This window comes from Natrix helvetica, assembly GCF_964273705.1.
Source record: "Natrix helvetica genome assembly, chromosome: 2".
Lineage (NCBI taxonomy): Eukaryota > Metazoa > Chordata > Lepidosauria > Squamata > Natricidae > Natrix > Natrix helvetica.
In genome coordinates this window covers 112,713,678-112,729,790 of record NC_138552.1, presented here as the reverse complement: position 1 = coordinate 112,729,790, position 16,113 = coordinate 112,713,678, and the positions used below count along the sequence as shown (strand labels likewise).

Sequence of the window (16,113 nt, the reverse complement as noted above, 5' to 3'; positions counted from 1 at the left end):
TGCCTTTATCCATTTTACAATGGGAAATTAGCAATCATAACAACATTTTAAAATTGAGTAATTAAATGGCATTTCAATCCATTTCCTGAAAAGAAGATTAGATTACTTAATATAAAGCAGTTCTTTGAAACTGAAGCTACTTTAATGAGAACAATTCCATTCCTCCATTTCTAGGGGACAGAGTATGGGAAAAGATCCAAACAAAGCTGGAACTGAAGCTGTAAACATGTCCTTATTTAGTCATATTTCACTTAATGAAATGCTTGAAGTATTATGCTGTCAGCATAAGATATCAGACATTTTTTTTTACTGAGAACAAAATTAAAATAAGAGTAATAAAGTATGATATCAAAGGACAATAAAATGTAGGAACTGCACAAAGTACTTATTTTCGACACTATTTCATGTGCTCCTGAAATGTTGCATATGTGCATTGTGACTAGTGGGTATAACAAATTCATTCTCCAGCTAACATCCATACTAATAAAATCTGAAAGTATTTTTCTGAATTTTCATCCATGTGTTGGTTTCTGATTTTTTTACATAATAAAACATCACTTCTAAAAGATTTTAGAGTTACAAAGATTCACATTTCTGATTGTTCTCATGGAGTCCTTGAGTCAAGCTGTAACTTTAAGTCATGCTGAAACTGATCTTCAGCCTCCTTTATACCTTTGTCTAACACAGTTCACCAGGGTTCTTCCTTTTGCTGCATACAATGGTTTGCTTTGATTTATTCAAAGTTTTGATTACAAAATGTTGTTTTTAAATGAATGCAGAGTGACTGTAACATACACTGTTAGCACAAATATATCACGTCTAAGTGGAGAGTTACCTTCTGAGTGATGTGGTTGACCCAAAGTGAGGAACAATTGCTGAGGTCTGGCCCTTGAGGATCCCAGTTTCCACCAGGAGCAAGGCACAGGAACGTCGAAACGCCTGAAATTATAATGACAATGTCATGCTTGAATTAATAATCAATAAGGTAACTTTTTGAAAAAGAGAATTCTTTTCCTCCTAGTCCAGGCATTAATTTATATCTTAGAAAAATATCATTGTGATCCAGAATATCATTGTGATCCAGAAAATACACATTGTTTGTGTACCTATATATCTAGATTTCTGATACAACTATCCGGGTTGAAAACTCATGCTATCACTGAGCCAATGAAAAATAAACTTCCTGGCACATAATGCTACTTTGAAGTCCAGAATTCTACACAGGCTTTGCATTTTTGGAGGCAGCTCCCAGAGTTTGAAAAAACAGTCACGGAATTATAGGACTTAATGTGAACGAAAGGAGAAATTACTAAGCATATGATGGGTGATGGCACAGTTTGATTGGAGCAATACAAGAATCATTGGCCACGCTATGACTTGCTCGTGAGGTCATTGAAGCCTGGCACACCACAAGTAATTCCATCAACAGATACACTGAACTACAACCAACCTATGAACCTCTCAGAATTCAAATCAACCGCACTGCCAACCAGAGACAGCAGTATCCCTCAACCAACCCACCCAAGCCCCCCCAACCAGCAATGACCCTCACCTGACATAACCTCCCATCACAAAACCCATCACAAGACTCTCACTGGTGATCTGCAGCTGACTCAACAGAAGGCCCTCACTTGACATACCCACACCTGACAAGACCCATCAAAAGAACCCTAGCCTGATGTGACCCTCACCTGATGCTACCTCACCATCACAAGACCCACTGACCACACAAAGCCTTATAAGCAGAAGAATACTGACACTGACATCCCCCAAATTCTGCTGAAGATGTTACCTATCTTTCGGAAACCAACCCACAAGCTTGGAGAATGAACCTCCACCCTCATATGATGGATGATCTTATGAAAGGCATCTGTGAAATGAATTTTATTTCAACTTAAATTTAGATGATATGGAAGCTTTAAAAAAAATTTAGTCCCTTCCTTGTTTGTGATTGAAAGGCAAAAGGAATCCTTTCAATCCACATTATTTTGTAGCAAGGATAACTTTTAAAAATGTCCCTCCCTCCCAAAAAAGAACCCTTTAGATACTGTAAATAAAGCCATAGACCTTCATAGCTGATACACTCTTAAGAAAAACTACGCATAGGGGCGCTTGATGTATAACAATAAGCCAGAAGCCAAACAGGGATGGTTTCCCATAATTGAAATTGTGGGAAAAACAAACTGAAAATAATCCTGCATGCCAATCTTTACGTTTAAATGAAAATGTTGAAAATTCAAAAATATTTTTTCATGGAAAAAAATTAAACCCTCAGAATAGCAATTTAATAAGTTCACTAATTACATTATTTTAAAAAATGTAATCACTGACTCTATTAAGATATTCCATCCTCCATTCTTTCACTCACTGTTATGTTAAAACAGGAGCAGCTGTGTTTTAATTCCAATTTACTGATTTGGATCTTAAAAGCAAATAATGTCTCTGATTTTTTAATACCAATCGAGTGGGAAAGAGGTATTTAATATTAATAGTATAGTTTGTTAATGAAGTGACATGTTCAACAATATATTTAGGTCACATTGTATTATAAAATGCATAGCAACCTTGTTATGCTACAATGTCATACTGTATAGCAAAATTATAAAACAACCTCTTATTAATAGATTGCCTAACTGATATAATACCAGGGCAAATTAAATCATTGCCAACATAAATGTTATTCAAAGGGTAATCAAAAAAGGGCATTACCACTGAAAAGACGTGTTCCTTGACATGTATTATTAACTTTATTTGTTCTATTTTAAAAATTTTCCAATTTTTCCAGCTGCCCATCTCCCCAAACAAGCAACTCTGTTAAGCACTAATACTTTCAATCCCGCTCAGCAATGAATATGCAAATAACATTCCTCTTTACTAGTTTCAGATGCCTCTATTAAAATTCAGGCAACTATTTTCTATATATTAAGGGAAGTTTTTGTGCCATGAAAATCCATTTTCATTAGCCTGATCCATCAGTATCCTGAACTGAAAACAATCTTTCAAACATAGACAACAAGAATATATGAACGACTGGAGGGTAGATATTCTTATTTCACAGATCCCAAAAGGCACCTTGAGATGGGATGTTCCACCATCAATATTACCAGAAAATGTTGCGCTCTATGAGACGCTTGAAAGGCTCTGTGATAGTTGCCATAGCCAAGTTCTACTGACTGCATTTAAAATAAGAAAATAACTAAAAATGCCTGCAGCTCTGGTTTATGGTCAGCTAAACATGGTCTAACTCTAAGTAAAGGATTAAGTTCTTTCTCTTAAAAAAAATCAAAATCACTCAGTGAGGCTTTTAATTTTTAAATGATCTTTTAGCTGAAATTGTCTTACACTCACTCTCTGTTATTCATTTCAATCATTTAGTCTTATCCTTAGGCCTACTGCTGAGTGAAGCTTTTTATCTACATTTTCTTACATCTTTGGGCATACTGTTATATTTGCTTTGTACTGCTTAAGGAGTGCAATAAAAATTGATTTAATTTGATTCACGGACCTTGGGCTGGCATTCCATGCACTATCCTGCCAATTTCAATGAGAAAGTTATCATTGCTTGTTAGGATCTATATCAAAAGCCAGCTGGGTGACTTTGGGACAGTCACTCTCTCTTAGTCTAAATCACCTTACAGGGTTGTCATTGTGGGGAAAATAGGAGGAAGGAGTATTATATAGGTTCACTGCCTTGACTTATTTATAAAGTAGTAAAGGCAGGATAAAAATCTAATAAATAAGTAAGAGGGGACATTTGGAAGTTTCCTTTTTCTTTCCATCTTACGATCTCACAATTCTGCAAGAAAAACAGATCAAGGCAGAGACAATTCTCTTCAATCATTCCAGAATCCAGGGCTCTGAGTGGGCCAACCATTGTTTAAAAGGCTATTAATAAACATAACAAAGGTGCTAATTTTTGGTGCTATTTTTTTTAAACCCCCACAAAGACCATTTTGCAAAAAGACAGAAAGAAGGTGAAGAACAAGCAAAACTTTGATACCCTGTTATTTGTTTAGTATTAAGTAACTCCTGATTAAATGTCTTAATAGAGCAAAGAAATTGTCTTTTGGGCACGGCTGCTTACCCACAGTGCCTTTCGGGCATGGCTGCTTAGCCATCTGTCCTTGTCGGGTCTTGAACCACATGATTTCACGAGCTTCCACAGTTTCACAACTCTCTGCACCAATTGCAGGCAGCTGGGAAGAGGCAGGCGGCAGATGGGTTGTCAGTTCATTCAGGCTATCCAAAGCTGGAGAAAGTGTAGTTGTGCTTCTGTTCCTTCTACCCAGGGCTGATATAGTGGTTGTGTGTACAGTGCTGGTTGTAATAACTCTGCTTGTTGTGCCTGTGGTAGTCCCACCCAGGCCTGTTCCTCCAGATGTTGATGCTATCAATTCAAAGCAAAAACAAGTTAGTGGCAAATCTTACGTTTTTTATTCCTCTTCCTATGCATGAAATGTTCTGCTAGAGTTGGGAATATATGAATGTTGCTATTCTTTAGGGCAGTGATGGCGAATCTTTTAGGCCCAGAGTGCCTAAATTGGAAGTCGTGGGCGTGTGGGTACGCATGCGTGCACCAGACTGCCAGAAACCCAATGACCAGCTGGCCGGTTCTCATGCCCACATTGGAAACCCGACAACCAGCTGGCTGAGCTGGGGTGACAGCACACATGCCCACAGAAAGGGCTCTGTGTGCCACATCTGGCACAGTTGCCATAGTTTGCCATTACAGCTTTAGGAATCTAAGGATATTAAAATACCAGAAAAAAGTTAAATCCCACTTAACTGAATAGAGAAAATATAATAAAGTTGCAATAATGGCTAAATGTTAAGATAAGCACACCTACTTGACATTCTGTAGGAATACAGTTACACTCAGATGATAATTGTTCATCTGTGGTAAAACATCTGGGGCAATTCTGGAAAATACATGGGGACTATTTTATCATTGCATACTACTTATTTTTAAAATCTCACAGCCTGCCTCCTGAAATTGTGATGTTTCATCTTTGGAATTTTCAAGAAAAGATTGGACTGCTATTTGCTCAGGATGGCATGAAGACTAGTCTAAATGACCTCCACAATCCCTTCCAACTCCGTGATTCTATGAAAAATGTGATGAAGCTAAATTATTTTTAGACTACTTCTTGTATTTTTTCTTTTTTAATCCACAGGAATGAATTTATCTTGAAACAAAGTTTTCAATATTTATTGAAATTAATAAGAGCGTGAAGAAGAAGAGCAAACAGATGATCAGCAATGGTATTCACTAGGAAAAAAGACAAGGGGGAGAGAGAACCTAATCTCCTTAATAGCTACTGATTACAAGGAATGTATCTTAATTCCCATTGTTGAGATCTGAATGACTGCTCCCTGCTAAATGAGTTGGGGCTGCTGCAGGGAGTCTAGAAGAAATATAAAGCAGCCAGTTTCCCAAGAAACGGCAAGGAAGACCAAGTCCTGGTGTGAAAATTCAATAGCAGGAGGTGGCTAATGAACTTTTCCTCAAATGGAACATTGCTTTGTTAACCTGAACGTAGTGATTTAATAAACAAAAGTGAAGATAAATAGACAGCACTTTGGAGGCAAGACTTATAACACCTGAGAGATGGTTGAGTTCCCCCATAAAATAAATGTAAAAAATAAATAATGCTTGGCAAAAGCTCAGAATTGAGGAAGGAAGGGAGACAAAACTGTGTTAGATCAATAAAAGAAATTAGATCAATAAAGGAAAGGTAAATAAAAGAAGACAAAACTGTCTTCATTTATAAAGGAAGAAAAAACCGTATTAGATCAAAGAAAGGGGGTGCTATATCAGAATCGTCAGATGTTACTTCTTTTTTATCCTGCTCTACAGAGCAGAGAGTTGGTCTCTGACAGAAAGCCACCTGAAGAGACTAGAAACAGTTGAAATGTGGATTTACAGGTGGCTGTTATGTATAAGCTGAGTTGACAAAATCAGAAATGAGGAGGTGATAAGCCGCCTGGGAAAGTAAAGGGAAATCATCAAAACCATACAAAAGTGAAAGTTAGAATATTTTGGACATGTGATGCAACACCGGGAAAAATACAGCATACTCCACTTAATTCCCCATGGAAAGATTGAAGGCAAATGAGAAGATCCAAGCAGAAGAAGAACATCATGGCTTCAAAATCTAAGGGACTTGTTTGGACAAACCTCAGCAGCACTTTTTCGTGTGGCTGTTGATAAAAATATGATCGCCAACATCTGATGACGGATATGGCACAAGAAGAAGATGATATCAGAACCAAAAGATGCCAGTAAAGAAAAAAATCAACCAAAGAAGCATGCCCAATGGACAAGAATGACAACCAAAAACAGATGATGAGAGAAACAGGGAAAAAGAACTATTGAACAGGAATGCAGATGAAAAGTTATGGTAACTCACTGTTATTAGAATTAGAAACAAAAGTATGCAAATTAGATCAACTGGGTCTTAAAGGGTGCTGTGTGCCAAGACAAATTAAACTGATGAAGGAACAATTGAAATGTATCAAATAATTGGCAGCTATTTATTAACTTTCTTTATTTATATTTAGTTATCCGTTCTTCTTATCCATTCTCCTAGAAGGGTGTGCATGATCCAATGCTTTGTCAAAATGATAAAAACAGGGTTGTACCATAGCAATGGTACCTCTGCCTCTGTTATATGTGAATCATTATATCATACACAAAAATGAAAGGAGAAGAGCCTACATATAGAGGTAGGAGAACCACGAAAAGGCTAAAAGATACTTCCATTGAATTATTTTCTTTAGATATATGTTTGAAAGAAGAGGCTCTTGGTCTCCGGGGCTACTACGGTATATGTTCTAACTCCTACTACTCTAGAGGATGGATTGTGGGTTTGAGATGGCCAACATTTATTTCACTGAAGCACAGTAAAACTTATCACAACAGCTTTAAATTGAATCTTATGATGGTCGGAGACAAAACTATCTTATGGAAGGTTCTCAGGTAAAGACATATGTCTATGTAGGTAGTCCTCAACTTACAACTACTCGTTTAGCATCTGTTTGAAGTTATGATGGAAGATATTTACAACCTGTGCCTGAAGCTACAGCTTTTGCAATGCCCTTATAGCCACAAGATTTCACTTACAACTGCAGAGGCAATTCAACTCCCCAATATCTGCCTTTTTTGATGTCCTGCATTCTGCAACTTAACTCTGTTTCTCCGCAGCACCTCCATTGACCCCCATTACCTGCAGGTAACCTTTGTGTTTTTTCCTCCAGCTGGTGGCCTGGAATTCAGGCACTGGGTGAGGGGACAGCACTGGGATGCACATGGTAAGGGTGCAGAGAGCTGGTTGCAGTTTCTTAAGTGGAAGGTGCTATGTGCGTGGCGGAAAAACTGGAGGAAGGAGAAGCACCTTCCAAGAGGTGCAGTGCATACTCTGCAGCTGATATTGCAAACACTCTTGGAAAATGGGCCTGCAGGCTTTAATGAGGGGTGGAGGAAATTCCAACATTGACAGTATCCATTCTTGGCCCAACATTCTCTCTGCAAAGCAGGCAAAAGCCACGAGGGGGGCATGAAGAACACTCTAACCCTGTGATGGTGAACCTATGGCACACGCACATGTGCCATGCGTAGCCATTTCTGAGGGCACGCAAACCTTTGTCTTGTTAGCTCCAGCGCGCATGCGTGCACTGGCTAGCTGATTTCAGCCTTGATTTTCAGCTGTTTTTCGCCCTCTGGAGGCTTCCCTGAAGCCTCCAGAGGGTGACAAACAGCCCAAAGTGCAAACTGGAAGAGCGAAAATGGGCCGTTTTTGGCCTCCGGAGCCTCTGGGGGTGTGGGGAAGACCTTTTTTTTCCTCCCCAGGCTCCTAGAAACGGTCTGGGGCTTGGGGAGGGCGAAAAATGGGTCCACTGTGCCATCGCATGCCAAAAGCAGGGGAGCGCAGGAGGTCACCCGTGCATGTGTGGGAGCATAGAATTATGGGTGTGGGCATGCACACACTCCCATGCTCCCCACGCTTTTGGCACACGATAGCAAAAAGTTTAGCCATCACGTCTCTAACCAATCAGAAGGAGAATGCCATGTGACACTATCCAATCAAACAGACATAGTTGTGAACTTACTCCAATCTCATTACTTATTAATCCATGTGGGACTGACCAGTGGATAAGTGTTCAAGTTAGGCAATGCAGAGAAGAAAGCAGTTTGTTTCCCAAATGTAAAATCTCTGCACCAGCCTGCACCCTCTTTTCTTATTCCCTCTGGTAAATGTTCAGTCTTTTCTATGCCAACTCCAACTACTGTAGGTAAACTAAAGAAATCCATAGCAATGCAACAGAGGCAGCGCTAGCAGTCAGGGAAGGAGGGAGAGGCATGGGTGTAAGCTTTTAAGTCTTGATTAACCTGCTGCCTTGGTTGGTGATGCTTGTGACTCAGGGACCCATCTGCCATTAACAATGTCCTGAAAGTCCACTGGCCCCAGATACCCTGCAAGAAGACTTTGGCTGCTTAGCCATCCCAGCACCCACAATGATGCCCAGGCAGTACCAGACGTGCTGAGCCATAAGCGTTTTCCCCTGGAGGAGGGAGATAGGTGGATATGGGGAGTTGAAGGGAAGGCGAGTGTGGCAGCACAGAAGAAGCATGAGGTAAGAAGAGAAATGAGAAATAAAAAAAAGTATGGGGCTGCTTAACAGAAAACTACTCGAACTACCACCCAGTTTAATCTGATGTTCTTCACCAAGAAAATATGTCTTTCACTAGGCAATTGTGAAGAGCAGAACACAGAGGAATGATTGAAGCTCGGGAATAACAGAAGCAGAATCAGCAAATTGAACTAACCCTGAATGAGTTTTAAAATTTAGAGCCAGATGAATTGCTGATATGGTACTGTGGGAACTTGCTGATGGTCTGGCTGAAATTTTATTACTGTACCTTTGATGAATCCTAAACAAAAGCTGATGTGTCAGATGGGAGGAATGCAAATATTTTGCTTGTCCTCAAAATTGGTGAAACAGGGACACAGGAAAATAGAGTCGGGCATCAATAGATGATCATGATGACCAGCAAAGCACATTGAAACCAAGCAATTACCAGAACCCAGTATGCATTTGTTAAGAACAAGTCACACTGCATTAACACTGTCCCTGATTAGGAAACAAATTACATGTAAGCCAGGGGTGGATTCCAGCAGGCACTATTGCCAGTTTGCTCATGGGAGCACTGCGTGCATGCTTGATGCGTGCAATGCACGGTACAATAAAAATTGTTCTGTGCATGCACAGAAGTGAAAAACAAGATGGCACATGCCCGGAGAACCAGTTCGGGGGCATGGCAGGCCTGGGTCACTGCTGGTTCCAGCGACCAAACCACTACCAGTTCGGCCAAACTGGTGGGAACCCACCACTGATGTAAGTAGATATATAACTGATTCAAAAAATTTATGTAAAGCATATTCAACTCATGAAACTCTATGAGCAATTGACTACTTCTCTTAAAGAAAGAGTTTAACAAACTATGCATTTTCAGAGGAAGCAATGAATATAATCAGGAGACCTAAAACTAGATCCCAAGTTGAATGAAGGAAGACTTAAGGAATATTAATTTTTTAAACCGAGACAATATGTTAGAACACACTTCAAAATATCTTAAAGAGTACCAAACAGGAGAAAATTAAGAAAGGACAGGACCTAGAATAATGGTTAACATTTACAGGATTTGTTTAAAAATAATTATAATTGTTTGATAATGGTATTAATAAATCAAAGAAGTTATGGGTTTCCTACAGTGGAATGCAATCAGTCAGAGGCTGGAGGCTATTTTTTGTGGGTATTTTAATTTGGAATATATCATGAAAATCGAAGATTGTATGAGCTCTTCAAAAATACGATTCTTAGGGAAATCTGTGAAGTTTCTTCACTATGTTTTACTGGAAGAAAACTATTCCTTTGTACAATGACATTTCAGTTATAGAAAGGTAGACTCTTAGGAAAATATAACAGTCATTTACTATCAGAATTAATTACTGTGGTTAATAGCTGGAATGCTTTTAAGCCGAGGATATTGTGAATGTTTACATTGTATTCTTGAATACATGGAAAACTAGATTTTTCCTTTGTATTACATATTGTACTATTATAAATCATAAGTAATATATTATTTGGGTTCAGTGGTATTTATGAAGTGTTGACTGGAGATTATTAATACTCTGATGTTTAAAAAACTCAAATCTTTACAAATAAAAATAACCTAACCCTTCCTTCCTTCCTTCCTTCCTTCCTTCCTTCCTTCCTTCCTTCCTTCCTTCCTTCCTTCCTTCCTTCCTTCCTTCAACAAATGTCAAATATTTTTATCTGGAGAACAATCCCACCCCCTCTGTTTTCCTTTTTCTTTTACATATTTTTATCAATTGATTGATTGACATAAGACTGTATTGTTATATAGCCACCGGCAATAAGAAAAGAAGGATATCATTTTAACATGTCACTCTATAAAATTAGTTTGTACTCAGAGCAGGCAATCTGATGTCTTTCAGATGGTCTATATCTCCCAAAATGTCATGTCATTGGCCATATTTACCGGAGTAATAAAAATTGAAGTACAAAACATTTAGAGGGCACAACTTTTTTATGTGACTTTGGTAACAAATAATAATTAAAATAGCACACAATATTAAACAGCACAACAGGATCAAAAACATTGATTTGTAAGTTTGGATTATTCTTCATCTTTAAATTACCAAAGATATAATCTAAGAATTTAAAGGCAACTGTATGTTAAAATGTAGTATAGCCTGGCCATAGTCATGCTTAAACACATTGAATCAGAAAAACTTTTATCTCCTATATTTGTTGTTATCTTATGCTTTTAAACCTGTTCTAATCAGCCTAATTTCTACTTAATGTACCTTAAGTGCAATACATTATTGAGAAAATAAGAAATAAATAAGAAATAAATTGCCCTTGTTGGTTCTCTTAATTCCATTGGGGAGCGTTTTAAATATTTTTGTGAAAAAATAAGATTAAATTAAAAAAATTCAAGAATAATTACCTTTGAAATTTACAGTATCTAAAATGATTTACCTATCATGTTAACAAGACAAATAAAAATGGTAAATTAGAAAGGCAAGAGAAAATGCTTTCTGTACTATTGGCCTTTAAAAAAAAACTGAAGTGGATGGACACTTTGATGATAAGGCTTTGATCCGAAATAACCAACAGCTTCAATGTAAGACACTGAAGAAGGAGCTACACTTTTTTTAAAGGAAGCACTTTAGCCTATAGTCCTATAAGAATACTGGAAAAGGTGAGACTAAAAAAGGGTAAATGCATATACAAAAGGGGCAGGGCTTGCATCCCAAGTGTTTGGAGTAGAGCTTTCACTCTTACCTCCACAGCTGCCGTGATGCATCCTTAAGAAGAATGCAGAAATGAACCTGTTCCTTAAAAAGGAACACAGAAGATCCATTGGCCCAAGTGAAATACCTCTGACTGCAAGGATATGCAGTACTATTGGGTTTTTTCTTGAAGGCACTAAGAGAATTAAATAGTATTAGGGATCACAAGAATAATTCCATAAGGGTGTAACACCAATGGACTATAAGAGGGTTTTTTTTAAAAAAATATTCTACATAGAGAAGATACATAGCTTTGGGGAACTGTCATCTAAATGCTGAAAAAGATAGGAAGGAGTTTTGATCTGGTCCATGAAGAAATTACTGAGTGATGAAGTGATAATGCACGTTTACTATGAAATATATAGTTTATTTGTATTTAATGTATGTCTTATCCTTGATCGTAAGACTGTGATCCAGAGTAACCAAGAGCTCCGAAACAGAGATGAGCACCGCCCCCGATAGTCAGTAATGGCTTCTAGGCTACAATCCACAGGGAATCCTCTACCTTTTATCTTACATAAATGTGGCTGTCTACCTGCTTCTGAACCAAGCTTGTGTTTACTTTTTTTCTAACTTAGCTTCTTCTTCTAAGACAACTGGGGACATGGTGGCTTAGTGGCTAAGACACTGAGCTTGTCAATCAGAAAGGTTGGTGGTTCGGTAGTTTGAATCCCTAGTGGCATGTAACGGAGTGAGCTCCCATTACTTGTCCCAGCTTCTGCCAACCTAGCAGTTCAAAAGCATGTACAAATGCAAGTGGAAAAATAAGGAGCACTTTGGTGGGAAGGTAACAGCGTTCCGTGGCGTTTAATCATGCCGGCCACATGACCGTGGAGATGTCTTCGGACAGCGCTGACTCTTTGGCTTTGAAACAGAGATAAGCACTGGTCCCTAGAGTTGGGAACAACTAGCACATATGTGCCTTTGCCTTTACCTTTACCCTACTAAGACAGTTTGGTGTTTCCTTGCCCAAACACAACATGGTGCGTAAATATTTTCCAAATATAAAGTTAGGAACGTAGCTAGGAATGTATGTGTTTTGATGGACAAATCCAAATTAATTTCATTCTCATTTTAGACATTCAATAATCTTTGGTGTTAATTTCTTTCTCTGAAGCTCCACTATAATTGGTTGCCCAGACAATAATGAAAGAAAACTCACAGCTGCTCTGGAAAATAGTTTCACAAACTGTTCTTATGGTTAAGGAGACCTTCCCCACTCCCTCTCTTGTCCAATCCAATCAAAATCTTTATTTCTGAAATTTAATTTATTTCATCTCTTTCATTCCTTAAAATCAAGAATAAATTTTGGGTACCTTCTGTGTGACATATTTCTTTCCAGTTTTTGTGATTATATCTGTCCCTCAATTATATTTTCAGTGTTAAACATTCCAGGTAGCTTAAATCTCTCAATAGAAGATTTAATTTTCAATCCCTGATTATTCTCCGGACCCTTTTTCGAGTTTAACAATTTTATTGAGTTATAAGGTAAAATAAGATACAAAATACAAAAGTAAATAGGAAAGCAATGGGGTTAGGACCCTTCTTTAGAAGCTGTTTCAGTTTCTCCGAATCTTTCTCACTGAGTACCTGGACTGAATACTTAGAAGGAAGATGCATCATTTTTTCATGATTTGGAAACTATATTTCTCTTAATTCCAATTTAAATTGTATTTGATCCTTTTGTAGCCATATTATGATACTGATTCATATTTGATTTGTAACAACTACCATTTCAAATACTTTCTCACAAGAAAAAGAGCCAAGGCAAATTTATATTTATCTCTTGCTAAATTTCATTCTGTTATTTCTCAGGCAATTTCTCAAACACATCAAGATAGTTTTTATTTTTTTAAAGAGCTCTTTGAATAGCTATGTCACCCAATTTGGGACAATCTACAGATCTGGTGAATATTCATTTAATCTTTTCACCCATCTCATTAATAAAAATTGTTGAAGAATACAGGACCAATAGTGAATCTTTTGATCATTTATAGAATACTTTCCCCAAATTGATCAGTACTCTGAGTTTACTTTGTATTGACTTAATTATTATATCATTTAGCCCATCTTTAATTGAAATATTCACTGTATCAATCACTTTGTTACAAAGAAGATAAATATAAGATATATCTTATTTGTAATCTCCAAGGAAGATATTTGATAAAAATAATAAGATTTATTTGGCCATTGTTGTTTTCTAGTATTACGTATTTGCTTTTAGTAATTATCACATTATTTTTAAAAGTGCTATTTAGATCAAGAATCTTACTGGGTAATAATGACAGTTTGGCTAGTCTTTAATTACCTGGATCCCCCCCCCTTTTTTTTTCCTTCCCCTTTGGAAGATATGATATTTCTATGGGATTTCTCTACAATAATACATAAAGGTTTATCCAGACCAGTAGCAAATTACAGAAGATAAACGTTCAGCCAAACCATCCGCCAGAGCATCCCTTTAAAGCTGAAGACAGTAGTGCTAATTTCCACTGTTAAAATGTTTGATATAAATGCATAGTAGCACTGTATATTGTCAATGAATTCAAACATAGAAAATTGAATTCTTAGATTGGAAAGCAATTGAAAATATGCACACTTCTGTTCATCCACTAGATTACAGCCTAAATTTGATAGCCAATGTCCTTTTTGTCCTTGTATCATTTTTTGATGACTAAATTGTTTTGAGATTGGTGGTGAACTTCTTTGTTTTCTATAATTTATTTATTTTTATAGCAAATATCTAAGCTGCTCATCTCACAAAATATGACTTTGGCAGCTTATAAGAATAGTAACAGACCATATTAAAATACAAAATATTAAATATAAATGAAAACAAAAATAAAAAAATAAATATGAAGTGTGAATAAAACATAGCATAAGTAGATTAACAATGTATGTGTCCAGTTATATTATACATGTTAAATCCGAATTTTAGGGAATGATTCAATTCATTCTGAGTAACAATAAGACCCAGATAGTCTGACAAAACTATTAGAAAAACCACAATGAATTAAATATATGAAAACATTGCAATAAAATACAGGCTAAATCTTATTCCAGAAAGATAAACATTTTCAAATCTGTTCAACAACAGCAAAACTTTTTAAGAACTTTGTGGGATCAATATGCAGACAAACTCTGATTAACAAATGAATCTTTTCAGTGTAGAATGATTTAAATAACAACTCACCTTTAAATGATTGTCTTTCAAGATCTGAGTCTAGATGAATTGGAGGAACAAGATAGGAAACTTGACCATGATGTACTTGCCCTGTTGACAAACAGAACACATGAATTTCTACCGCTTCTATTCATATTGGGAGTCTCAATTCACCTTGCCAAAATTATATAATACATTCAAATTAAGTAATATTAAAGTTTATTATTATATATTAAGGACCCATGAATCTGAAAGCAAGAATAGGCCAAAAGTAATGTGCTAAAAAAAAAGAGAAAAAACAATAAGGGAAAGAAGGTTAAAGCTGTGTTATGAGTTGGGGTTAAAGCTTCATCCGGAATCTCCTAATAGTGACAAATAATGTTGTTACCAAATTTCTAGTTCTTATGGTAGCCATACAAATAAAGGTTTACTTCACAATGTAACTTTATAATTTGCATAAAATAATTAAGTTCCACATTTGGTTCCCACAAATCAAGGATGCAAAAACATGGCTTGGTATAAATGTAAAAGAAGTTGGTATGGGGATGGTTAATGTTTGAACTCCCTTAAACATTTCATTTATTCAATACTTTGAAGCAAAAGTATTGGATTTTCATTTCCCAAATATTTTTTCAGAAGGCTGATAAACAGATTAGATCGTGATTGTTAAAATATTTTACCACATAATGAGTTACATATGATAAATACACACAAAACATTGATAAATGTTTTTATATTATTTTATTCTGCCCATTGTTTGCAGACTTGGTTGCAGCAGTAATATTCTAATAAACTTAAATCATCCCCATCATTTATAATATAAATTCATCTTATAAATGTATTTGTATATCTCTCAGAATTTTGGTTTTGATCATTTTTATTTATTTTGTTTGGAAGCAATGGACTCATCTATCGTTTTATAACTTTATAAAGTTTTTCCTGATTAATATTTTTTAAAAAAATATACACATTTCTATGTATCTACTTGAACATTTCCCTGATACCATCCTTATTTTGTTCTCATTGAGAATAACAGTTTAAAACCACTTTATACAAAAATAGTTTAATATGTGCTATTTATCTTATTATAAATGTTTACAGTCTAAGCTATGCATTTGATCTTAAATGATCAACAATATTTTCTTTGAAAATATTCAAAATGTAATGGAAGATAATAATGACCTTTCTTTTTCATTTGTACTGTAAATAATGGAAGAAGCAAATGGTGGAAGATATCAGACCGACATCAACAGGAACAAGGGTTAGAATGAAAAGTCACTGTGTATGATTTTGGCAGCTATATAAACTTGTTTTTTAAACAAAGGAACAAATAAAAAGACAGTTAAGCAAACAGAGAGCTTCAGAAACCAGGTATGTAGGCTTACCATTTTGGGATGATGGAATTCTTTTAGCCTGTGAATGAAAACTGACTTTTCCAAAATACAGCACAACAAGAACACATTTCTGTGGTAGAAATAAGTGATTAACATCCTCCCCATTTAAACAAAATTCTGTTAGAAAGAGGATCAAAGGTAAAATAGAGTTTAGTCCTCACTTTAATGTGGTCACCAG

General features: G+C 36.4%; 1 protein-coding gene across 1 annotated transcript in view; it reads right to left on the bottom strand.

Moving 5' to 3' along the window:
• ADGRL3 (adhesion G protein-coupled receptor L3) overlaps window positions 1–16,113 on the bottom strand; it is a 586,346-nt gene that overhangs the window by 212,920 nt on the left and 357,313 nt on the right. The window contains exons 8-10 of the mRNA XM_081943236.1: window positions 14,572–14,652; window positions 4,085–4,387; window positions 836–939 (exon numbers count right to left, since the gene is read on the bottom strand). Of these exons, the coding sequence (XP_081799362.1) occupies window positions 836–939; window positions 4,085–4,387; window positions 14,572–14,652 (488 nt within the window). The remainder of the gene's footprint in view (window positions 1–835; window positions 940–4,084; window positions 4,388–14,571; window positions 14,653–16,113) is intronic.